The sequence below is a fragment of the Trichechus manatus genome, unplaced genomic scaffold (genome assembly GCF_000243295.1).
Source record: "Trichechus manatus latirostris isolate Lorelei unplaced genomic scaffold, TriManLat1.0 scaffold00025, whole genome shotgun sequence".
In the NCBI taxonomy this organism is placed as follows: Eukaryota; Metazoa; Chordata; class Mammalia; order Sirenia; family Trichechidae; genus Trichechus; species Trichechus manatus.
The window spans coordinates 12,681,364-12,708,313 of NW_004443961.1; the positions used below are offsets into that span (position 1 = coordinate 12,681,364).

The 26,950-nt window shown below is 38.0% G+C and overlaps 1 protein-coding gene across 4 annotated transcripts in view; it reads right to left on the reverse strand.

The window, feature by feature from the left end:
- The window catches only part of MPDZ (multiple PDZ domain crumbs cell polarity complex component), a 163,953-nt gene that overhangs the window by 108,587 nt on the left and 28,416 nt on the right, over positions 1-26,950 (reverse strand). For all 4 annotated transcript variants that reach the window (XM_004373498.2, XM_004373497.2, XM_004373496.2 and 1 more), the window contains exons 3-12: positions 22,840-23,049; positions 22,114-22,253; positions 20,838-21,051; positions 19,676-19,804; positions 15,229-15,438; positions 11,911-12,025; positions 11,348-11,436; positions 4,404-4,590; positions 3,356-3,445; positions 733-842 (exon numbers count right to left, since the gene is read on the reverse strand). In XM_004373498.2, coding sequence (XP_004373555.1) covers positions 733-842; positions 3,356-3,445; positions 4,404-4,590; positions 11,348-11,436; positions 11,911-12,025; positions 15,229-15,438; positions 19,676-19,804; positions 20,838-21,051; positions 22,114-22,253; positions 22,840-23,049 — 1,494 coding nt within the window. The remainder of the gene's footprint in view (positions 1-732; positions 843-3,355; positions 3,446-4,403; positions 4,591-11,347; positions 11,437-11,910; positions 12,026-15,228; positions 15,439-19,675; positions 19,805-20,837; positions 21,052-22,113; positions 22,254-22,839; positions 23,050-26,950) is intronic.

A 26,950-nucleotide genomic window follows, 5' to 3' on the forward strand; every position in this document is an offset into this window, starting at 1 on the left:
TTGATTGTTAACCATCTTGGGTGTTAACAAAAAAAGATTATTGTCACAAGGATTAAATAAAACACTTAGAACACTTCTGGCACAAAATGCTCAATAAATGCTAGTTATGATTAATATTATATGTCATTATCCATTGCCCTTTATCTCTTCTAATCCAGAGGTACCTGAATCTTAAAAGCAATATAAAAAGTTCTACTCAGCACAGTATTTTATTTTTTTCTTTCAAATTTCTGAAATTTTCTGGTATGCATCTAAACACTGATAATTTGTGGCAATTTTGTAAAACTTCTTTTTAGGATAGGAGATTATGATCGCTATACACAAATCGTCAATAATCATAACACATTCACCATGATATAAGGACAATAATATGAAATAAAGCATGCAAACTTATAAAGGGAGTGATAAAGAGGGAGTGGGAAAGAGTCCCTTTACAATTCTATACACTGATGATTTTTGTTTTATTTTTAAGTAAATCATTTATTTATACTACTATAAAAAATATTAAAACATTGATGGATTATGAGTTCTTAAATTTCCATCTTATTTATTTCAGTTCCTTGGTTACTATTCAACTTTCTCCAATCTGAATTTTTAATACCTGGAGCAGCACTTTTAGGGCTTCCAAAAAAGCTTAACATCTTGCTTCTCTGGGACTCTTTCAAAGGTTCATCATTATTTTTGCCATATACTCAAATACAGCTACTAGTTAGGGAGAGAAAGCTAACCTACCACTATTTCATAATTAATTCCCATAATCCTTTGCCACTTTGTCAGCAGGGCAGCTTCCTGTTGTTGCACATCTTCTATTTCTTCTATCTCAGCAGCCAGTAATGGATACTCTGAAATAGCCAATGCAATTAAGTTAGTGACAAAATATAAAAATCTCCATATTTTAAACAGCCTGCACAAGGGACCCTGTGATAAGAACCTGCCTGTTATACCAAGTCAGACTGCTCACCAAATATATGGGATGCCCTTATTGCTATACATATTTTAATAATTTAATTCAGAACCCTATCATTTGCATGTTAAGCACTATTCTCTTTTAGGAGATCTCTTCTAAATCTTAGCAATAAAACAAAAACTCGCTGCTGTCAAGTTGATTCTAACTCATAGCGACCCTACAGGACAGAGGAGAACTGCCCCATATGGTTTCCAAGGAGTGGCTGGTGGATTTGAATTTCCAACCTTTTGGTTAGCAGCAGAACACTTAACCACTGTGCCACCAGGGCTCCAAAATATCTACACACTGTCTAACTTTCATTTAAAACAATGAGGACTCCAAGTCCCTCCACGATTCACTTGATGGTCCTTTAGTGACTCTCAAATAAAAAGTCATCCCAACTTTTATGTCAGCTCATCTCTTTTATTTTCATTTGCTTCTACAGGGGAGAAAAAGGACTGTGATGTGTCTCAGCCAAAAAAAGGAAGTAGAAAGAAATTAATAAATAATATATGCAATTATATGTCCAATGAAAAAATATAAATTAAAAAAAATTTTATAAAAAAATCACTAAATAAATTATATCAACAATATTGAAGGCAAAATACTTAGGTAAAACAAGAAACTGGTTGAGAAGAGTTTTAAAGTCATATTCAAAGATTTCCATATTTCATCAGAGTTGTTACTCATAAAAGTTGTTTTCAAAAATCTGTATTAGCCAGCATTCTCTAAGGTATTTTTTCATATCCCTTTTACCAAATTTCAAATTTAAAGTGTTGCAAAATTCAAATTTCTCAATACCTGCCTCGTCTTTAATGCAAATTAATGAGATTTCACTCCATGCATACTTCACATATTTGTTAAGCCTTGAATTAATTAAGTAGTTCTATTTTCTCCTTAAGAAACTGGAAACAGTAATCTATAATAAAGTAAATTCAGGGACTAGCCCCAAAAGAAGAGGATTTTCACTTCAAAATTAAATTCTGCCCAGAAAGAGATAACTATTTGAGGCTGAACATAGATTAAAGGGAATCTGTGGAGCTGATGCAAGGAGAGAAAGAGGAGGGTCAGCTCAGAGTCCTACCTCTCCCTACCTCCTCTTTCCTTGATTCTGCTGTGTGTACGGCTGGGCAGTGCTGTCAAGTAAGGTGAGGTTTTGAATGAGAAAGTGGGGAATCTATAAACTGCTGGAAAACAGTCTGAGACTCATATTTATACAACTTACAATCACACAACCTTTCATCTCCCCTTTCACAACTGCCCCAAGATTAGATTTCAGGAACATTTAAAGAGTCAAAGTCTAGTCTTCTGACCTTACTCTAAAGTCAAATGAGTTGTCTAGGCTCACACATGAGTAGAAATTTCTTTAGTAGGGGCAATGGTATCTTATCCCACAACTAGAGGAGATGCACTGGAATCACTTGGAAGTTTTTGTTTTGTTTCTGCTGTTTAATAAAGATTCTGGGGACTCCTGATACTAAGTCCAGAGTCCCCCCTTACCTACATTCCCCACTCATAAACACATTCACCAATGCAAAACAGATGGTTCTGAGTCTTCAAGACAACCACCCAGCCATCCCCACTTACTACCTTAAATGTCATGTTCTGAAACATGTTCATCTTTTTCCACAACTCCTGATATTATTCACTTTGGCCTAATTAATTTTTTTTCTACCTGTTAGTGTAAAGATGGCAGGATGGGATTAACAGATGTGAACCCCACATATCTCATTCCCAGGATATCAAGTCCAGTAGATCTAAGTTACCAAAGTACCTAAAGCAATCTGAAGGTAATGGGAGCATACAGCAGACAATTTAAAACACTGGCAGTAACCCTTCAGCATAACTACTTATGAAAACAACGCTTCTTTAAAACAATTTTTCAACAGCTTGATAGACTCTAGGTTGGTAGTGAAATAATTATCAGTGAAATAATTTCTCCATACAATTCCTTTCCAAACCAACTTTTCAATGTGAAAAATGAGAACTTGTGAAAATTGAGAAGCCACCCAACACTGGAAAATATCATTCCTAAAAGCTTATGATTTAAAGATACTCCATTATTTATTTTAGAAAACAGTATAATTTTGTTATTGTTTCATCAAGAAAGTACAGATACGTTGGCTGTATATAGAAGCAAGGGGGTTGAATTAAAATTACGTGCATAACTGACTGATTCCTAAAGGATTCTGTGTAAATAAATGTAGAAGAAAAGACTAACCCAGCAAGAAAATATACCAGATATAAATGAACTATTCTCGTCATCCACTGGAGCAATTAATCACATCTTTATATAGGGATTTACAAGTATCTCTTTTCTAGAAGACATTATTCAGTAATTTTTACAGCCTAGACTGCTTAATCACATTTATAAAAACCATTTACTTAAAAAAGAAAGAACATAATAACCTGGCTCCAGGTGTTTTCCTTCTTCTTCAATTGGTAATATGCTGGTGTTTCTCCTCAAAGATAAAGAATCTTCATCTTTTTCATAATTTTCTTAAAGAGAAGAATATTTTAGTAGTTAGGTTTTTCAGTATTTAAATTTTTCTAATTACACTGTATTTATTTGAACACCTAGATGAGTTTGTTTTTTGGAGGTAAGCTCTTCAATAACCACTTGTACTAAAAGAAAAGTTTTCCTATTAATGGGGGAAAAAAAGCAAAAACAAAACGTTGTCGCTGTCGAGTTGATTCTGACTCATAGCAACCCTGTAAGACAGAGTAGCACTGCTTCATAGGGTTACCAAGAAGCAGCTGGTGGATCTGAACTGCTGACCTTTTTTGGTTAGCAGCTGTAGCGCACTATAGCTGTTAACCATTGCGCCACCAGGGCTCCAATGGGGAAAAAGAAGTGATAAATTTCTCCAGTGATTTGCCTGGCGTCTAGTACAGCAGTAAGTAGTGTATACTGTAAGTACCAGAACAGTGAACAGTTTTAGAACTGAAACAACATTTTCTAGCCTACAGCCTGACTTCTACCAATAATCCCAACTTTATTAGACTTCCTTTTATATCATTTAGCTATCTGGGAACTGCAGTCATTCGCAGAGACACTCAAGTACAAACAGCTTATGAATGGGTTTTCTAAATGTGGAGTTTAATTCAATTCCTTCTTGGCTGAGCATTTAAATCATGGAGCCCACATACATAATTCAGTCAGAACAGGGTCTCTTGAAGACAACACTGCCGTGGCAGAAAGGTAAATGACCATTATGTGCTGATTAGGAAATGGTGATTGAATGAACAGGATAGAAAGAAAACTGCTTTATTCAGAAGTGCATTTATGGTTAACGGACTCAGGTTCTGAATAATTCCAACTTTATTAAACTTCCTTATCACTCGGTTCATAACGAATTGCTGGGGGTAGAAACCATTCTTTAAACAAATTATTTCAGAATTAGGAAAAAAAAATCTAACAAAGGTCTATCTGAAAGCTCGATTATTTTGGTTTTACCTTTGCTCGTGCTGGTATTAAAAGGTGACAAAATCGTATCCTTTGTGAGGTCCTCCCCCGGCGTGACTTCAGCCTCCGGCTTCACTCCGCCTCTCCTCATTAGTGTCAGGCGCACAGTCTGTCCTGTGTGCCGTAACACCTCGACTGCTTGTTGATTGGTGAATCCCTGAAGGTTGGTGCCATCTACCTGTGAGAAGAACAACACATGTTTAAAAAAAAAAAAAATTTTTTTTTTATTACATGCACAAAATGCCTATTTACTGCTTGTTACCATGAAGACCGGGGAACAGGCAATGATACCCAACACTTGTTTGAAGACCCGTACTACCTTTGAGGAGCCCTGGTGGTGTAGTGGTTAAGAGCTCAGCTGCTAACCAAAAGGTGAGCAGTTCAAATCCACCAACAGTTCCTTGGAAACCCTATGGGGCAGTTCTACTCTATCCTACAGGGTCGCTATGAGTCAGAATCGACCCGAAGGCAATGAGTTTGGTTTGGTTGGTATGAACTTAGATGCCTTAGAATCATGAGAGAGGGTTTTGATTGTTTTGTTTAATACAGATTCTGGGGGGTCTCTCCTAGAAATTATGAGCCAGTAGTTCTAAAGTGGGGCTCATGCTTCTGTGTTGTTGTTGTCAGCTGCCCTCAAGTCAGCCTCCAGCTCATGGTGACCCCATGCACAACAGAACAACAGAACAAAATGCAGCCCAATCCTGTGCCATTCCCCTGATCAGCTGCGGATCAAACTGCTGTGATCCACAAGGTTTTCATTGGCTAAGTTTCGGAAGTAGATCACCAAGCCTTTTTTCCGAGTCCGTCTTAGTCTGGAAGCTCTGCTGAAACCTGTTCAGCATCATTGCAACACAAAAGCCACCAGTGACAGACAGGTGGTGGCTGTGCATGAGGGATATTAGCCGGGAAACCTGGTGTCCCGCACAGAAGGTGAGAATTCCACCACCAACCCCCAATGTCTCCATGTTTCTATACCTTCTTCTACAGTCTCCACATGGTCCTGATGCACAGTTAAATTGAAAAATAGTACTACATAGAATGAAGGTAAACAAGACGGTGATGAGAGTGGTTACTGAGAATGATGACGTTTTCCAAAACCATATTTATACTGGCTTAAAAAAAATAAACACAACAAAACTGTCTTCCTTCTCATTTCTTTGCCTCTTTCAAAAATATATGTGACTCTCCCTTTTACTAGCTCACAAATGATAAAACATTTGAAAATGTCCCTAAGACTTTTCCAAACTACAAATATGCTCATCTCACCCAAACCCTGTCTTCCAAAGAACACTCCATAGGACAATGCTCCAAGTCTTCAAAATGGTCTAGAGTTTGTCAGCTACCCCCACCTCCCATCATTACCACCACCCACCATCACCAACCTCATCTTGCATGATGCCTCCTGTTACTCTCTGCCCTCCAGCCCAGTGGCCTCACTTCCATCCCTCTGACCTGTAGTTTTCCCCCAACCCTGTGGTCTCTACAAATGCTGCACACTCAGCCTGCACCCTCTGGACAGCCCACTCCAGCCCATATTTTCTCATCAGTTCTCTTAGAAAACACCAATAATTGCTGCAGACAGAGCTCAGTCCAACAGACTTCCACAGTTATCTTGACTTCCCTGCTTATTGTCAAATTCCCTTTTACCCATCCTTCTTCATAGCATTTAGCAGAATTTTAGTTTTACATTTTCTGTCATTATTTGCTCTATGACTGTATGTTCCATGAGGGCAGGCTCTGTGTCATTTTTGTTACAGCTGCATATCAAAACATAGCACTGTTTGCACAGTAGATGTTCATCCCAAATGGAAGGGTATAGCCATTGGCTCGTATGCCAAAGATTTATTTGTAAAGCAAATTCCTTTTGGAATAGACAAATGCGAAGTACAACACCATATTTTAAAAAAACAAATTCATAAAATCACAGTGATAGCAGTTTGGAAAAGTGGACCAATAAATTTAATGTTGAAATTCAAAGCCATTGATATTCCTTTTGAATTGTGAAATAGCTGTAAAATGTCAGAGTGTCATGCCTTTCTAAGAACAGTGCTGGCCACAGTTGGCACTCAAATATTTATTATTTATTAAATACATGAGAATTAGAACAAGACCTAGATCAGTGGTCTCCAACAAAGATTATCTTTACTGCAGAAGTTTCTGGAAGAAAATATTAAAACTTCTAATTAAACGTATTTTTAATCTCATTTCTATTTTATGTATATATACGTGTTGTATGTATTAATTTGCTGTATATATTATAAATGAATACATAGACGGAAGAGAAAGAGGGAGAAAGGAATAGTCAACTTTTTTTTTGCTGACAAGGATACTCAATCAAAAGTTTAGAGACCTCTAATCTAGATGATATTCTCCTACTTTCTGGTTCCTTCTGTCTTGTATTAAACTTCTGGTCTAGATGGCAACTTAACATAGGTGTCTAACTTTTTCCTCTTTCCCCCTACTGCCACTCTGGTGATTCCCTTTTAGAAAGACAAAATATAACAACAGAGAAAACACTGCAACAAACTGGATACTAGCGAAGGGCAGGCCCAGGCAGAGTTTGGTTCTGTTGTATATAGGGTCGCTATGAGTCGGAAGCGACTTGACGGCACTTCACGACAACAAGGAAGGGCAAAAGTCCCTATACCAGTAACCTGAAGAACTACTTAGCACACTCAATGCAACTGGCTAAACCCTTCCCTGACACACCCCATACCTATAAAGGTAGAACCTGAGTGTAGTAACAAAGTCACAGAATATCAAAGGCAACATCTGACCATTTTTTCTAAAATTTATATGCTTGTTATAGTAATTTATTTCATCCATCACAATCCCATACTGCTTTTAGCAAGATTCATTGTGTGTTATCAATCTAAAAAGAATGAACGTATGATTTTGTCAAATGACGAAGTGAGGTCAACTTTCTAAAAAAGACAATAGAGGCCTTCTGTCAAATAAACTCTTATGGAGAACAACAATGTATAAAATGTTAAAAAAAAAAAAAACAGGAAAAAGAAAGGAATCGTGTGCTCTACTCTATACCCTGCCCCTGTGTCTATAGTGAGACCCTAGGGGTCCACAGAACAGGATTTGTACAAGAGGGATCTTACAGCAAAATAGTTTTAATGTTACCAAATAATACTTACCCAAAATAGTGAGAAACAACTTCTTAATTTTCTCACCACCTCAACAACTACAATAAAAAGAGTATAGCTCCAAATAGCTGCTGCCAAAACAAAAAGCAAACAAATAGCCAAAGACTGCAGTTGTGAAAAAGCAACCAGATGTGAAAACCTTCCCTACTGCCCTCTCAGAAGTCCACAAGATGCTGATATTTCTCAAAAAATTAATGCATGATCAAAAGCACTGCATGAGAGGCTTCTTACTCTGAAATAAGGGAATGTCACTAAAAATACAAATGAAAACTCAAAATATAGATGCAAGTGAAGACGGTGGTTTTATTAAAGCAAGAAAGAAATCTCAAGGGATGGAAGGTTCCGCTTTTGAATCAACAATCTCCTTTATTATTGACCTTGCCTAAGGGAAATCATGAGGAGTCCCGGTGGGGCAGTGGTTAAGCGCTCAGCTGCTAACTGGAAGAAGGTCAGTGGTTCAAATCTACCAGCTGCTCTGCAGGAGTAAGATGTGTTAGTCTGCTTTCGTAAAGATTTACAGCCTTGGAAAGAAACCCTATGGGGGCAGTTCTACTCTGTCCTATACGGCTGCTACGAGTCGGAAGAGACTCAACGGCAACAGGTTTGGTTTGGTTAACGAGAATTATATTTGAGATTCTACTTACATAAGAATGAAGATAATGACAAGTTTGGAAGGAAGCTGTTGTGAGACTCTTTCAAATATGTAATCATTTTAGGCCCTCAAAAAGTATCTGCTTAATTAATAAAACTGTACTATATGCCAAGTATTATACCTGTTAACCCTTTAACCCATCACCAACCAGTCGATTCTGACTCATAGTGATCCTATAGGACAGAGCAGATCGACCTCATAGGGTTTCCAAGGAGCAACTGGTAGATTCAAACTGCTGACCTTTTGGTTAGCAGCCAAGCTCTTAACCACTGTGCCAGTAGGGCTCCAGTATTATACAAGGTATTTTAAATAAATTATGCCATTTGATTCTCATTAAAAAATCATACAAGAAAAATAGTCTCATCCCAATTTTGTAGGTGAAGAAACTGAATCAAGAATCTTGCTAAATGGTTATTACCTTATTATGCAGCAATTCCACCCTTAGGTACTGTATTTTTACATAAATAACACACGCCTTCTACTTTTGTTTGCCAACTGCTCTCTCTCCCATGAGGTATTTTCATAAGCATGCTACGCCAATTTTTTTTACAGTAACATGTATTTGCATAAAAATATGGTATACACAAAAGAGAAATGAAATTATATGTATACATAAAACTTATACACAAATGTTCACAGCAGCATTATTCATAATAATCAAAAAGTGGAAACAACCCAAATGTCCATCAACAAAATGTGATACATCCATACAATATTACTTAACAATTAAAAGAAATGAATACACGCTACAACATGGATGAACTTTGAAAAATATTTGCTAAGTGAAAGAAGCACATATTCTATGATTCCATTTATATGAAATGTCCAGAATAGGTAAATCTATAATAGAGACAGAAAAATTAGTGGTGGCTTAGGTAAGGATGATACGGGAAATTAAAAATGACTGCTAATGGTATCAAGTTTCTTTTTAGGATGATGAAAATGTTGTAAAATTGACTGTGCTAATGGATGCACAACTCTGCGAATATACTGAATTGTACATTTTAAATGAGCGATTTGTATGGCATGTGAATTGTATCTCAAAATCATTTAACAAAAAATATGCTTTCTAATAGATTAAAATACTAGATGAGAGAAAAGAGTAAATTAGCTACGTTTTCAATCATTAATTCAGTATCAGATATAGATTTAGAGTCTACATTTATTCACTCTATCAGCTTTCTTCCCTCCCCTGAATGAAAATCACTGTTGTTGCTCTTCAGTAGGTTCAGACTCACAGCGACCCTATGTACAACAGAAGGAAGACTGCCTGGTCCTGTGCCAGCCATCCTCAACAATTATTGCTATGTTTGAGCCCACTGTTGCAGCCATTGTGTCAATCCATCTCTCACTGAGGGTCTTCCTCTTCTTTAATGACCCTCTAGTTTACGAAGCATGATGTCCTTCTCCAGGGCCTACTTCCTCCTGATAACATGTCCAAAATACCTAAGATGAGGGCTCATCATCATCCCTTCTAAGGAATATTCTGGCTGTACTTCTTCCAAGACACATTTGTTTGCTCTTCTGGAAGTCCATCTTTTATTCAATATTCTTCACCAACATCACAATTCAAACACATCAGCTCTTTTTCAGTCTTCCTCATTCACTGTCCGACTTTCTCATGCATATGAGGTGACTGAAAATACCACGGCATGGGTCAGGCCCACCTTAGTCCTCAAAAGTGACATCTGTGCTTTTTCAACACTTTGAAGAGGTCTCTTGCAGCAGATTTGCCCAATACAATATGTCATTTGATTTCCTGACTGCTGCTTCCATGGGTGTTGATTGTGGATCCACGTAAAATGAAATTCTTGACAACTTCAATATTTTCTCCATTTATCATGATGCTGCTTATTGGTCCAGTTGTGAGGATTTTCATTGTCTTTATGTTGAGGTGTAATCCATGCTGAAGGCTGCAGTCTTTGATCTTCCATCAGTAAGTGCTTCAAGTCCTCTATGCTTTTAGCAAGCAAGGTTGTGTCATAAATCACAAAATCATAAAATGATTAAATTTTATTGTATGATAAAATGGAGACACAGTGGTGAAAGCTCATTTCCAGCATATAGCCAGGATAGCTGGTAAACATAGGTTGGTCTCTAGAGTAGATTTCAGGGGGTTAATTAATAGGGTTTGGTAGGAGCTTCACAGAACTAAAACCAAGTGGACTCAGTACAGTTGCAGTGCAGAAGCAAAAGGCAGAGATAAAGGACTTTTGTCTAAACATCTTACTTTCCAACTGTTACTACTGATCTTATGATCCGAAGGGAACAGTGACTTAAGCATAAACAAATATATACTAAGATGATGACTCACTCCCCAAGATGACTTCCAAAGAATATTAATACAAAGTTTAGGAAAAGACCCCACAATTACAAAAGTTTAGGACATACTAAAGTAAAAAGTTAAACAGGTTTCTCTACTGCAGGACTTCTCAGGGTCTCCGATTTTCCAGTGTGCAATGTGAACCTCTAAGAGACCATATCGTCTGCAGTTTTTCCTAAACTTATTTGACTAGGAAACCCTTTGTGCTGAATCGTCTTGAATTTGTGTTCGGGGGAGTAGTTGATTAGTTTGGGGAGTCTAGTTTCCACTGAGCATTAGAAAGATGGATTCTTTTGCACATCACCTTAAAAATAGCCAACTACTTAAAATCTACTGATGATCATCAAGATAATAATGATAAGCTTGATCTAATTAAGAGGGGATGGACCTATTTCTTTTAAAGACTCCCTTGCCCATGGAGCCAAAAATAACATGTCATTCTGCTGATCAAAAAAAAGTAAGCATTCCAAAATCAGATTCAAGTACACTAAAGGTTTTGAAGTCTGCAAGTAAAGTTTAAGTGTGACTTTAATTAATGTAACAAATTCATTCTAACCAGAAATGGAATAGATCTGAATTTTTCAAGCAAGAAGTTTCAAACTTTAGAACTGAAATCAGTAAAGCTTCAATTGAATGTTCTACTTTATCTCCACAAAATAATAAGTAATTGCAATGATAGCTTCAAGTCACTCAAGCAAGTTTAATTAATACTGAGGTAACCATAGTTCTTAAAATTGAGTGAACTAGAGGAATGCATTTCTCAAACATGAAAATTAACAAAGCTATTATTAAATGTGTCACTTACTGCTATAATTTGGTCTCCAATTTGGATTCGTCCATCATGTTCAACAGCACTGCTTTTTGTAATGCTCTTTACAAAGATTCCTGAAGGTTCTAAGATTAAAAATAGGTTATTTGTCAGAATATCTACTCTTTATTCTATAAATATAAAATCCTAATTTTGCATATGGATACATTAACAAGCCATATAATCAAAATCATTAGTAGAATCTTACACTACAAAATAAGACAACTATTTCATCTATCTTATAGTATCAGAGTACCCACAAAAACCTGTTGCTGTTGAGTCAATTTTGACTCATAATGACCCTAGAGGACAGAAAAGAACTGCCCCATAGGATTTCCAAGCAGCGTCTGGTAGATTCGAACTTCTGACCTTTCAGTTAGCAGCTGCACTCTTAACCACTGTGCCACCCAGAGTAGCCTATCTTAAATTATTCCTGATGAAGTTTTTAATCAGTTTATCCAACAACAATCTTGAAATATATAATTCTGATTCAATATTTAATAAGATATTAGAGGCAAATGCTGAGTTTAAAAAAAAAAAAATTTAATGTTTAGAACTACCTAATTTTTTATCTCCAATGTAACCAGCAATGGTAATTCCTAATCCTTGGATATTTTTAGTGAGTTCCACATCAAATGTCTCACTTTCTTCACTTTTCTGGGTAGAAGCCTCGACCTAAAATAAAATCCACAAAGAAACAAAAAAAACAAGTTCAAAAATCTGAATAATAGGATGTAATTAAGCATCAGAGAACTCTGCTAGAGAATTCCAGTAGAGATCACTCCTTCAGTTATGAGGACATAGAGTAAGCATCACGTTTTTACTCAGAAATCAGTGTCAGTAATGAAGCTGAATCACCCTGTTATGGATTGAATTGTGTCCCCAAAAAATATGTGTCAACTTGGCTATGCCATGATTCCCAGTATTGTGTAATTGTCCACCATTTTGTCATCTGATGTGATTTTCTTTTGTGTTGTAAATCCTACCTCTATGATGGTTTATGAAGCAGGATTAGAGGCAGATATGTTAATGAGGCAGGACTCAATCTACAAGATTAGGTTGTTTCTTAAGTCAATCTCTTTTGAGATATAAAAGAGAGAAGCAAGCAGAGAGACATGGGGACCTCATACCACCAAGAAACAAGAGCCAGGAGAATAGTGTGTCCTTTGGGACCAGGGATCCCTGCGCTGAGAAGCTCCTCGACCAGGAAAGACTGATGATAAGGACCTCCCACCAGAGCTGACAGAGAGAGAAAGCCTTCCCCTGGAGCTGACGCCCTGAATCCACGCTTCTAGCCTACTAGACTATGAGAGAATAAATTTCAGTTTGTTAAAGCCAACCACTTGTGGTATTTCTGTTATAGCAGCACTAAATGACTAGGACACATCCCTTATTAGAGAGGTACATTATTGTTTGTGTATACAGAATTCTAGAAATCAAGTATTTTCTTACTAACAAGTTCTATTTTCAGAGATGGCTCATCCGTCTTCATTTCTGAAGGAGTTGGGATGGGATGTAGTACAGTGGACAGAGCTGTTTTGAATTCAGATAAACAAGCACAAGTCTAACTTGCTACTTAATCTTTGTAAGCATCACCCTGCTCAATTATATATCAGGAATAATAATAACAAGTCTAGCTAACATTTACTGAGGACCTTCTGTGTAACAGGGAATTGACATGTCTTAATCCATTTCTTCTTAGAGCCAGCCTACGAGATAGGTAAAATTATTATGTCAATTTTTCTCTGAGGAAACCGAGGCACAGAAACTTTTCCAAGGACACACAGCTGCAATGTAGTAGAGGCAGGATTCAAATCCAGAAAGTCTGGTTGCAGAGCCCCTGCTCTGAAATGATAAACTCTGTGTGAAGTCCCTAGTAGAATGTAAAGCCACAGTGTCTACTTAGGAGATGTTAGTTTCTATTATTATCTTAAATTTGATAGTTGATTCTAACACCATGAATGCGTTGCTCTAGCCTCCACATATGCAATTAATCTGCTAATGACTTATTTTGAAAACCAGTGAAATGCATCAATGAACTATTTAAAATCCTCTCTTTAGCTGTTTTGTAAATTGGGAATTCAATATGAAAAGCTATTTATAAAGAAAATATATCTGTCTGCATTGACACCTTCCATTCCTGGAATAACAGCGGGTTTCTCAAATGTCAGCTTTCGCTAGAAATACTATTAATTGAACTGCATTGTTATATATCGTATGTTGAACTGAAGGGTAAAGCTGGCCTACATAAACATTAGCGGACTGGAGTAATAAGCTATCAATAAGCTATTGACACCATGCACTTGTGTGGTGTCAGCAGATTCTACAGAGAATCTCAAAAGAGCACAACAGGATCAGGGCTGTGGGCTCTAATGGACATACAGGTTGGGGGCTAGCTGGTAATGTTTACTGATTTTCCTGAAACAAACTCTGCCTGTATCTAATACATAGTCCACCTAAATAAGATATAATTTTATGGTAAAGTTTGATTTATTTTTTTCTTTGCACATAATTATCTGTGCAAACTTAGCAAAAGTTTAAAGTTTAGATAATTACAAGAAAATGACAGGATGAAATCTGCTTCAATTGAAACAAATGTGTTTTCTATTTTTAATAAGACTTATGCGAGTGCTATTTTAGAGGGTGGCAATTTGACTATCGAATGGTTTTAAAAGGGGCACAAGCTTCACAAATGATGATATGCACAGAATAGATATTTTTCTAAGCATTCAATTACATCAAGTGGTTTTCGGTATTGCATTCATTTATGTATTGCTGAATAAAATGTTTTGTTTACCACAAAAGAATGCCATTTAAATACTTTCATAAACAAGCTTTCTTTCTTTACTGCTTTCTCTTTGCAAAAAATAGCTACCAAACTCAATCTTAAAAACAACAGAATCATGGAAATTTCAAGTGTTCTCATAAAGTTTTAAACGGCTTGTGGAGGAAGTCAGGATATTAAAAAAAGAAGTTGTAGCAACTAGCCAAAAAAAAATTAATACAAAAAAGTACATAAGTATTTTTATAAGAAATGGGAAAGGATTATAAGCCTTGCATTTGCTATAAATCTTACTTAGAAATTTGGTGTAATTCTCTTCTTAAAAATGTGAGAGATTTCTGGATAAAAATATTGTGTTGATATTTTAACCACTATAAACTTGTGACCTGTAAACTATCTGAGATAACCACCACATTCCAATAATTGTGAAATTTTCCAGCATTTTTTCATAACCAATCAGGGACAAAGATGGATTGCTACGGTTATGAATAAAGCTTTTGTTACCTCAAATGAATGACTTTTGTTTAAAAGATTATATAACCAGGTCAAAAGTAGCAACTTCTTATTACAAATCTGATAACAGTTCTATGACATACCTTGAAACAATGATATTGAGAGAGTGTTATAAGCTTTATTCTTCACCCTCACTAAGCCTGCCCCCATCACTCAACCTCCACACACAAAAAAAAAAAAACCTAAAAGAAAATTGTGGAAAGGGAATGACTAGAGCTTAAGATCTACCTCACAGAGAACTTTTCATTTAAGAGAAAGATAGAATTAAACATTTTTGGTATTAGTAGCATATAATCCTTTAAGATTTTATCCATACTTCAAAATATTCTTGTAAAGGTGCTGCATAGACACAAATGCAAAATAGTAATCTAGAATTTTCTAAGCAACCTTTCTTTCATCTTTGTTATACAGTACTCTTGCTTAATAGAATACTGTCCGTGCTGAAACATACTTACATTTGCATTGTGCTTCATTCTTAACCCTAATATATGAACATTAATAAGTTCTAGTCTCTAAATAAACACCACTGTCATCTAAGTGCTACTATCTCTGACTTTCACCTTAACTGTTTTTCCCTACTTACCCGTACTTCTGGCGTGGAAGATGCGGATGAGGAGAGGGTGATGCCCAAAGACGTGGGTGCTGTCGCTTCTTCTATGGCCCCTCTTGCAATCACCAACTTCACTCTGTTTCCACACTGCCTGAGGACTTGTGCTACTTGCTCACTGCTCATTCCTGCTAGATCTGTGTCACCAATCTTTAGAATGTGATCTCCACTGCACAATCGCCCATGCTGATTTTTTTTAAAAAGAGAATAATCAGGTTAGCATTATTTTGACTGCATTACAGAAATCCTAAGTGAGGGAATGACATGAATTTTCTACCACGGGACAATAAGCATATTAACTGTCTTCTGAAACATTCTAACATCGTTCAAGGGGATATGTTACTGAAATTCACAAATTTTCCTTAAATCAATAGTTGCTATAAACTTTTTTCTTTGATTTCTACCTACTAAATGCAATGAAATGTTAAGTCTTTTTGTGTGCGTGCGTGTGTGTGCGTGCGTGCGTGTGTGTGTGTTTGAGGGACAGAAAGAAGAAAATGCCATTAAGCAAAGACAAAGTATGAAGTTGCTATGCAACTACACTCAAAATGTGGTATGAACCCCCAAGAAAGCATGGGATTAATAACATAATTTTCTGGCTGGCCATTTCAATTATAAATTCATTTTCAGGCGAAGTCCTTGTGAGATGAAAATTCAGATAGACGAAAATGCATGTGAAAAGCTGTCTTACAAGCCTCCATACAAGCACTGCCTAGAACTTCCTGTGATGATGGACATGTTCTGCACTGTCCTAGAAGGCACTGTCCTATATGGCAGCCACTAGCAACATGTGGTTAAGGAGAACGTGAAATACGGTTGGTCCAACTGAGGAACCAGATTTTTCATTTTCATTCACATTTTAAAAGTGACATGTAGCAAGTGGCCCGACTATGGACAGTGTAGCTCCACACTGAAGATAAAGCATATGTATCACAAACTTGTTAACTGGAGGACTTTCACTTGGTACAGGTAAACCAGTGGCCATCAAGCTGATTCTGACTCATTGCAACCCCATGTGTGTCATAGTAGAACCGTGCTCCACAGGGTTTTTAATGACTGATGTTTCAGAAGTAGATCACTAGGTCTTTCCTTTGAGTGCCTTTGGGTAGACTCAAACTTCCAGCCTTTCAGTTAGCAACCAAGTACATTAACTGTCTGTGCCACCCAGGGACTCCTATGATACTGCTAGATGCTGGCTGATGTTTAAAAGGAAGAAAAATTTTGCATACTAGTGCTTTACTGTTAATACATCTACTGACAAGGTCGCCATTAAACAGGATTTTCATTTGTGAACTTGAGAAATATTTGATGAATCCGACTTCCAAATATGAAGTTCAAATGCACATGCAAAAACAGAGAAGTTCATAAAACAAATGGTTATAATCAAGGTAAAAGTTACTTCAACTAGTATAACTTGTCAAAATAAAACATAAGTCATAACTAATAAATTTATTAGAAGTTTTTTCATGTATATTGCAACAATGTCACATATCATAAATGGCAATGCTAAGTAATGAAAACAGGCTGTGCTTTTCATATACAAGATGATACCAGTGACCCTTTATTAAAGGGACTAGTCTTTTTTTTCCCTCTTAATAATCAAGTAAATATTCTTTTTCCATAATATTTTGTGGTTATAAAATAGCTGACTAGGTTTACAAATATGCCTTCTGATCACAAACAAAGGGAAGCTACCTCTACAGTAATCAAAACCATAAGCTTAGTTTTAGTCTGTGGTTCTAAATGTCTTAAGATCATTGTTTGCAACTATAACTTACGATAAATGTCCCTTTCCAAATGTAACCTGCCCCAAGTCTAAGAGAACACTTTAGGTATAGCCCAGTAAAATAGAAGATACTAACTCAGTTGCTTTGTGTTAAGGGTTGAATTGTGTCCCCCCAAAAAACCCTATGGAGCAGTTCTACTCTGTCATATAAGCTCACTATCAGTTGGCATTGACTCAACAGCAACAGTTTAAAATGTTTGTCAACTTGGGTAGGCCATGATCCCTAGTATTGTGTGACTGTCTTCTATTTTGTGATATGATGTATCTATCTGATGTGCTGTAAACCCTCTATGATGCTAATGAGGCAGGGTTAGAGACAATTATGTTAATAAGGCAGGATGCAATCTATAGGATTAGGTTATATCTTGAGTCAACCTCTTTTGAAATATAAAAAAGGGAAATGAGTAGAGAGGAGAGAGATCTCATACTACCGAAAAAGAAGAGCCAGGAGAAAAGCGTGTTTTTTGGACCCAGGGTCCCTGCACAGAGAAACTCCTAGACCAAGGGAAGACTGATGACACGGACCTTCCCCCAGAGCCAAAAGAGAGAGAAAACCTTCCCCTGGAGCTGGTGCCCTGAATTCAGACTTCTAGCCTCCTAGACTGTGAGAGAATAAATACATTCCTCTTTGTTAAAGCCATCCATTTGTGGTATTCCTTGTTATGGCAGCACTAAATAACTAGGACATAATTTGGTCCTGAGAGTGGGGTTCTTCTCTAACAGACACCTAAAATGTGGAAGTGGTTTTGAAACTGTGAATGAGTAGAGGCTGGAAAAGTTTTAAGTTGCTTAACAGTAAAAGCCTAAACTGTCTTGAAGAGACTGTTGGTGGCGTTACGGACATCAAAGACAATTCTGGTGAGGGCTCAGAAGGAAATGTGGAGAGCTGTAACATCAGAGATGGCAAAGATGGTGAGGAGTAGCAGCAGAGAAACGGCAGCAGCAGAACCAGAAGACCAGTGCGAGACAGCATGGGAGCTGACCCACAGAGTGAGAGAGTTAAGTGCCTTTGTACAGGTGGCTTCCTGGCGGAGCAGGGTGCCTCCGGGCACTTATTGGCGGAGTTAGGCTTGTCGATCCACAGAGTGAGAGCTGAGTGCCTTTGGGCCGAGGTTTACTGGAGGAGTGGGGTCCCTCCAGGTACGTATCGGTGGAGCTAAATAGCTTTGGAACACTTGCCCCAGCAGGGTAGATGCTGGGCCCAAGAGGGCCTGAGGGGCTAAGAGGCTGAGGAACCAGGAAGCAGAAGCTGAAGACACAAGGAACACAGAAAGCAGAGCTGCCTCAGTCTCAGACGGTAAGGCCACGACTTCTGGGGTCTCAAAACGTAACACCACAGCCTCCTCGGCCTCAAAGGGTGGGGAGATAGCCTCCTAGGTTTCAGAGTCAGATCTTCATCAATTCAGTTCCAAAGTGTGGGGCTGCTGTTCACAACTGCCAGTGGGATAAGGTCAGATCCGATGACCAAAGATGAGGGGGAGGAGCTGCCATGCCCAAGAGGCCGAAGAACCAGGCCTGCTGGGGCCAAGGGGGTAGGGCTGCCACTTGGACAAACTAGGAGAATGGGGCCGCTCAAATCCAAAGGAGCAGAGCTGCTGTCCCACTAGGCCTGGAAGGCTGCACTGAAGCTTGGGGCCAAGGGGCCTCCATCCAGAATCTGGAGAGTATGATCAACACTCAAGAGTCTGGAAGGCAGGGCCACTGCCTAAATGGTCTCAGAGAAGAGGGGATTATTTTCAAGACTTGAGAGCTAATGTTATGTGTTCTGCTGACTTGCTTAGTGCTTGTTATCCCTTCTTTCCCTTCAATTTTTCCATTTGTAATGGAAATGTCTACCTTGTACCCATTCCACCATTGTCTTTGGAAGCTGATAACTTGTATCGTAGATTTCAGATGAAGAGGAATTTTGCCCAGGATGGAATTTGGACTTGGAGTTGACATAAGACTTTTGGGATGATACAATGGGGTGGATGTGTTTTACATGTGGCAAAGCAGTGGGGGTGGGGGAGGGTAGAATGTTATGGATTGAACTGTGTCCCCCAAAAATATATGTCAACTTGGCTAGGCCATGATTCCCAGTACTGTGTGGTTGTCATCCATTTTGTGATCTGATGTATTTATTCTATGTGTGGTAAATCCTCTATGATGTTAATGAGGCAGGACTAGAGGCAGTTATGTTAATGAGGCAGGATGCAATCTATAGGATTAGTTATATCTTGAGTCAATTTCTTTTGAGATGAAAGAGAGAAGTGAGCAGAGAGGAGAGGGACCTCACACTACCAAGAAAGAAGAGCCAGGAGATGAATGTGTCCTTTGGACCCGGGTTCCCTGTGCTGAAAAACTCCTAGACCCAAGGGAACATTGATGACAAGGACCTTCCCCCAGAGCCGACAGAGAGAGAAAGCATTCCCCTGAAGCTGGTGCCCTGAAGTCAGATTTCTAGTCTTCTTGACTGTGAGAGAATGAATAAATTTCTGTTCGTTAAAGCCACCCACTTGTGGTTTTTCTGTTATAGCAGCACTAGATAACATTTTAACATTATCAAAGACAAAAGTTTCTTCTTTCTAATAGAAAAGATGAAAGACGAAGCCATACTGTTTGATAAAACAGCATAAAAGACCTGTTGGAGTAGCTTACCTGATCAGCTACTCCCCCAGGGAGAATGGTTTTGACTATCACGCCAGTTGCTTTTCCTCCTATGATGCCAAATCCCAGACCAGATCCATCATTCACCAACTCAATAGTCTCCACGTGCTGCCAGTGAACCTGAAAACAAAGCCCTTATATGAATTTGCAAACACTTAGGAAAAACAGGAATGTTTTATTACAGTTGAGATCTTTGTAAGTATTATTATTTTGTGATTAGTGTTAAATCATTGAATTCAGACATAATAATGAGTTCTAACAACGTACTTTTATCCCTTTCATTTGGTATGTATATGTAGATAGTCCCCAACTTACAATGGGGTTCCCTTCCAACAACTCCGTTGTAAGTCAGTTTTGATGTAAGTCAAATACCTTTTTTTTTAGTGTTCATTATTATTGCCTTTTATTATCGGTATTTTTATAAATTGGATCTTTATTTGTTTTGGGGGGTCGGAAGTTTACTGATATATTTTAACATTGTATGTAGTACATATTACTAACAACGATAAGATGTACAAAAAAAAAAAGACGGCCATAAACGCGGTTCTTCAAAACTGGAATACGTTGTAAGTTGGGTACCATCTGTACTACCTGTACTTCACTTTCAACAGACTGTAAATCTCCTGATACAATCATTCTTGAATCAACTCATTATTACAGTAACTGCATTAATCAATTAAAGACAGGCGCTGATTTGCAAGATCCTTTGCAGAACTTCTTTTAAAAAAAAAGATCAAGAAGAAAACTGTTGCCCAGTTAAGGATGTTTTCTGCATAATCCTGCCTGGAGACAGGATTCCAAATTAGACGACTGCTTAAAGTCACTGACAGCTAGCCATAGAATACAATTGAATAATCTGCAGGGCAAAATCAAGATTATGTCTCTCTACAGACAAAGTCAATGTTGTTAAAGACCTAAGTTTTCTTTGAGAAATGTAGTCAAGTAAAAAAACTATTCAAGGAAAGGCAAAGGTTGTTTCAGAAGCTATAAACTTAATCATGATTAAATAACAAACAACTCCAGGGCAAGGACAGATAAAAGAATAAAATGGCTAACACTCACGAAGTACAAGGAAACTATAGGAATTGCAAGCCTACCTGCTAAAAAGAACTGGAAAAATGTTCTGTTCTTTTTGAACATCTTCTGTACTCACCGGGCTAGAGTGAGCTGAAATGGTGCTGGCCGCAGAGGGAGAACGGGACACTATGGGGCTGATGAGCTGAGGCAAGGAGCCTCTGGCGATAACTAGCTGGACATTCTCTTTGGCTTTCTGCAGGATGCTGATAGCCTGCTGATGTGTAATTGTCTGATCAAGTGCCTGCCCATTGATAGCAAGGATCTGATCAGTTTCCTTCAATCTTCCATCTCTATCAAGGATCAAAAGAAGAGGGAAAAGAGATGATGGCTCTCCTGGAAATTACAGCTTCTTTGGCACGTATTTGCAGGTTGTTTTTAATCCTATTTTCTAATTTCCACCCTTTTTAAATCTTTTCCTGTAGTTCTACTTTTAAAAACTGTTGCGGCTCCAGGTGACCAACTGTTTTTGAAGGTAAGTGCACCACCACTCCTAATCAATCCTTCCCATTTAAAAGCCCTCTTCTTTCAGCTAACTACTCCATCCTTACATTACACCTTGGATGTCCCTAACTTCTAAAAAGGATTCTGACTCATAGCAACCCTGGAGGACAGACTCCACCATCAAGAGGAAATATGGCTGTAGTCTTTATGGAAGCAGACTGCCACATTTTTCTCCCTCGGAGCAGCCAGTGGATTCAAATCACCAACCTTTCAGTTACTAGCCAAGTGCTTAACCACTGCATCACCAGGTCTCCTCCAAAATGAAAGTAGAGATGCCTATATTTACTTAGTACTTTGAATATATTAATTAAATATGGCTCAAAATATCATGGGCCATTTATATATTTTTCTGTATAACTTCAAAAATCTAATATTAAAGAACCATCTTATAACATTGAAAATGATGCTCTACTCAAATCTTTCTTTCCTTACTAAAATGTAACTAAGTTATGACTATATTTAAAAGCTACTCTTATTTCAACCAACTTGGTCTTTTTACTACAGCAATGTTAAGACTTATCCAGTTGCTATTGAGTCGATTGTAACTCATGGCAACTCCATGTGAGTCAGAGTAGAATTGTGCTCCATAGGGTTTTAATGGCTGATTTTTCAGAAGATCACCAGGCCTTTCTTCTGAAGCATCTCTGGGTGGACTTGAACTTTCAACCTTTCAATTAGCAGTGTAGCACATTAACCAGCTGAACCACCCAAGGACTAAAACTGATGAATGACAGATTACACTCAGTTTTTTGTTTGCTTTTTATTTATTTTTGTTTTCTTCAGATCCTCCCATGGTGATCAAAACTTTCTGTTTGTGGTATCAAAAGCAGAAAAGCTGCTGTGAGTCTCACCTGTGAGCCACACTGCCCTCCTGGATCTCCTGCACAAAGATTCCCAATTCTCCCCTGTTTTCACTCCTCAGTCCCACAACACTAAACCCAAGGCCTCCACTTGGTGGTTTGAGGAGCTCGAAAACTTCCACATGGCGACCCTGTTGAGGAAACAAAGGAAGAGATACAATTACAGCCAGACGCCACAGTGACAGTCATCTTATCAGTGGCATTATTTTGTCAAAAAAAAAAAAAAGGAAAGAAAATGAAAAAAAAATTTCTAAGATAAACTTTGGAACCCTGGTGGTGCAGTGGTTAAGACCTACGGTTGCTAATCCAAAGGTCGGCAGTTCAATCCACCAGCTACTCCTTGGAAACCCTATGGGACAGTTCTACTCTGTCCTATAGGGTCGCTATGAGTTGGAATCGACTCAGTGGCAACGGGTTTGTTCTGGTTTAAGACAACCTTTATTGCTCATCTAGAACAAGTTATTTTATTTATCTTGAAGCATATTTCGGAAATACAACATAAATACTCAGTTTAAAATCTGATAATAAAGACAAACACAATTTAACAGAAACATTTTCTAAACCATCCAAACTCCGACAAAATACATACTTCTTTTTCACTCCAATTTTTTCTGATGTTATAAATGCCACTCTATTCTTAAAAATTAACCAAAGACATGATCACATTCTTAAGATATTATACATCCTACCATAACTAAGAGGAAGAAATAGTCTTACCTGGGCCATATTTTTGATCAGCTGATCAAATTCATCACAAGCAGGTTTCCCATTGATGTGTGGAGTTCCAGATCCTGTAAGTGCTTCCACATTCCCATTATTTGGGGACAATAAAAACGATTCATTTTGCGAAGTAGGAATTACAGCTGGGCTGAGATGTGGAATGTGGCCATATTCAACAATTGAAGTCACAGAAGTTTCAATGTTTATCTAAGGGTAATACAGAGATTATTAATAATTTTTACATCCCATAAACTATTCCAGAGAAAACATACCAATGAGAGAAATAATAAATTACATATGCAATTTCAAAATGTCCATAGCTGTGATCCATCCATTTTACTTCAAGGACTTTATTTCAGGGAGAAGAATCAGAATACTATACAATGATGCTGTATAAGGATGTTCAATACAGCACTATTTATTAGATGGGGGAAATAACTATCTCCACTGTTCAACTTCAGAGAACTCATTATAACACACATAAACATACACATCCATATACACACTGGGAAGTGAAAAAGGCAAAATGAATAATATGCATAGTATCTCAAACCAAAAAAACCAAACCTGTTTTCGTTGAGTCCATTTTGACTCATAGCGACCTCATAAGACAGAGCAGAACTGCCCCATAGGGTTTCCAAGAAGTGGCTGGTGGATTCAAACTGCCAACCTTTTTTGGTTAGCAGCTGTAGCTCGTGTAGCTCTTAACCACTGCACCACCAGGGTTCCAGTATGATCCCACATACATTAAAAATATATTTTTATGTACAATAAACACCTGGAAGACTATACATCAACCAACCAGTATAACACTTGTTGTTCCTGAGAGATGGGATTCCAGGGGGTCATTCACTTTCTGTATTTCTTGAATTTTTATAACATTGTATAATAAAGAAATTTGGCCTGGCCCACAGAAATGGCTGGCGTTTGTCCTCTGCCCCTGGTAGGTAATTTCTGGAGTGATTAGGGGTGTGTTTTTCACTCATGGTGGGCCTCTCTGACTACAGCTGTTAGTTTGTGCTGATGAAGTGATTCATGTTGGACTCTTCAGACAATGTGCTATCAGCCCAGTGTCCAGGGAGGAAGGAGGTGCAGGACTGAGTTCAACCACACAGGCAATCAGTCAATCATGCCTAAGTAATGAAACCTCTGTCAAAACTCTGGACACCAAAGTTAGGTTCCTGGTTTGGCAATACTCTACACGTACTGTCACACATCAATTCTGGGAGGGTAACATGTCCTCAGGACAAGGGAAGTTTAGCATTTGGAACCCTTCCAGACTGCCCCATGCACCTCTTCCTTTAGCTGATTTTAAACCTGTATCCCTTCCCTGTCATAAACCATAACTGTGAGTATAATAGCTTTCAGGGAGTTCTGTGAGTCCTTCTAGTGCATTAGCAAAGCTAAGGGTGGTTTTGAGAATTCCTCAGACTTGCAGTTAATGCCAAAACTGAGTGTGGTCTTGTGTGGACTCTTCCCTCTAACTCCTTGCAGTTGGCATCAGAAGTCTTGGGAAGACCTGGCAGTCTGGAAGACTGTACTCTCAAACCTCGCAGATAACTTTACTCCAGGGTACAATGTCATAAGCACACACACACACAAAAAAGATAATTTCATTTTGGAGAAAGATTCTATAATTACCTGTGTATCCCCATTATAAAGAGATTCAAGATAAAATTGAATAATTGATAAAACTGTACAAACAGCCAATCTTAATTTCATACTTCTGTAAGTAACCTGGAATGTGATTTTTTTTTATCGACGATTAGTTATCATAAAGGTTACATCAATGATGTTTTGGGATCATTCTCTAGCCTCATACCCTACCCCTTCACCCCTTTCCCATTTGGCTGGAGAGAGACAGGCCACCTCACATTTCCTCAAATTGCCAAGCTGCTCCCTATGCCAGCCAGGTACATTTAATATCCATAAGACTTGCTGCTTTATATTATTAAGTGTGCTCAGTATCACCTCATAGGAGTCCTTCTTGACAACCCTATCCATGACAGCACCCAGTACCATGTCCATGAGCTTACCCTGTCCCATTTTTTATCATGGCACTTATCACAATCTGACATATACCCTGTTGTCTTGGAGGTTCCACACCAGTGAATGGGCACAGACTAGAATGTGAGATTCTCCAGCAGAAGGAACTGGTCTATTTTATCCATGACTATATCCTCAGGATCTTGGAGAGTGACTTCCACAGAGTTGGTGCTCAATATACATTTGCATAATAAATGTTTATCCATTTTTTATGAACCTACTCTGACCTAGTCTCCCCAATAACCCTCTAAGGATTTACTATCCCCATTTTACAAATAACAAAATTGCACAAAGTCACCCACCTAATACGTACTTTGTGGCACAGACTTTTCCATCATGGTGTTCCTATCATCTTTATATTATACACAATGCATGAGTCATCTGAGGTATCATTTCTGAAAATAAGATGGTAAAAAACTTCCCTTGAGGTAAGCTATCAAAATGTCTTCCAATGTATCACCAATACATCCTTAAGAATATATTACCTATCCTATTATCTATCCTACCTACAAAAAAACAACTCAAACCCACTGTCGTTGAGTCAGTTCTGACTCACAGTGATCCTACAGGACAGATTAGAACTGCTTCACAGGGTTTCCAAGGAGCAGCTGTTGGATTCAACCTGCTGACCTTTTGGTTAGCAGCCGAGCTCTCAACCACTACATCACAGGGCTCCTACCTACAATCCTTTAATAAAACAGATAATTCATTAAGTTATCAAAGTTACCAATAATTCAACCATTACATTGGGTATTATACTCACAGGTGAAAAAGAGATCAATTGTTGAAAAAAGGCATTTGAGAATCCTTTCGAATGCTTATTTTAAAATCTACAGCAGGCATGATCAATGATTATTTTTTCAAAAGCAAGCTTCTTATGCCAAGCCTGATTTTTTTTAACCTGAGCCATGGCAACTTCAAAAAAGTCTGCTAGCAGAAGATACACTGCTCAGGTTGAAGCAGATGGCACGATGAAATCTGCAACAGGCTGAGGATCCCTACACACCAGGACTTAATGCCTATGGTATGTTTGTATAGGAAAATAATATTTGGACTTCTACCAGGGTAAGCCAGAATGAACAAATCTCATTCCAAAAACAGTCTATTTATAACAAGTTAACTACTGAAGTAGAAGCTCTGGTATTTTGGGCGACTAGATACAAAGGAAGGAGCTCTGGTGTTGCAATGGTTAAGTGCTCGGCTGCTAACTGAAAGGTTGGCAGTTTGAACCCACAAGCAGCTCTGTGGAAGAAAAGACCCGGTGATCTGCTCCTGTAAAGATTACAGCCTAGAAAACCCTAGGGGCAGTTCTACTCTATCTTATAGGGTCCTGTGAGTCAGAATCAACTTAACGGCACACAACAACAACAGACGGGAAGATACACTCAGAATAAAGTTAGTAGGACGAGAATAAGCATAATATTACAATATGAGACTTGTATAATTTACTGTTAGCTGTCTTCCTCTAATTTGCTGGAGGTTAAAACAATGTTGGGGCCCCAGTGGCAGAGTATTTAAGAGCTCGGCTGCTAACCAAAAGGTCGGCAGTTCGAATTCACCAGTCACTAACTGGAAACAATATGGGGCAGTTCTACTCTGTCCTATAGGGTCGCAATGAGTTGGAATTGACTCCATGACAATAAGTTTGTTTTTTAAACCAATGTCAGTCAATGGCTTCTCCTGCTTCCTCCCTGTCCTTGAGGTCTACATAAATGTAAAAGCAAATGTTGGAGAGATCACTTTTTTAGTTATCTTTTTTTTTTTTTAATTGTACTTTGGGTGAAGGCTTACAGAACAAATACTTTCTCATGAAACAGTAGTACACATATTGTTTTATGACATTGGTTAACAACCCCACAACATGTCAACCCTCTCCCTTCTTGACATTTTTTTTTGGTGAAAATATACACAGCCAAAGATAAACCATTTCAAAACTTTCTACATGCACAGTTCAGTGACATCGACTATGCTCTTCCAATTGTGCTGCTATTCTCACTTAAGATGAAGGCTTACAGAACAAAATAGTTTCTCATTTAACAGTTACTACAAATGTTGCCCTATG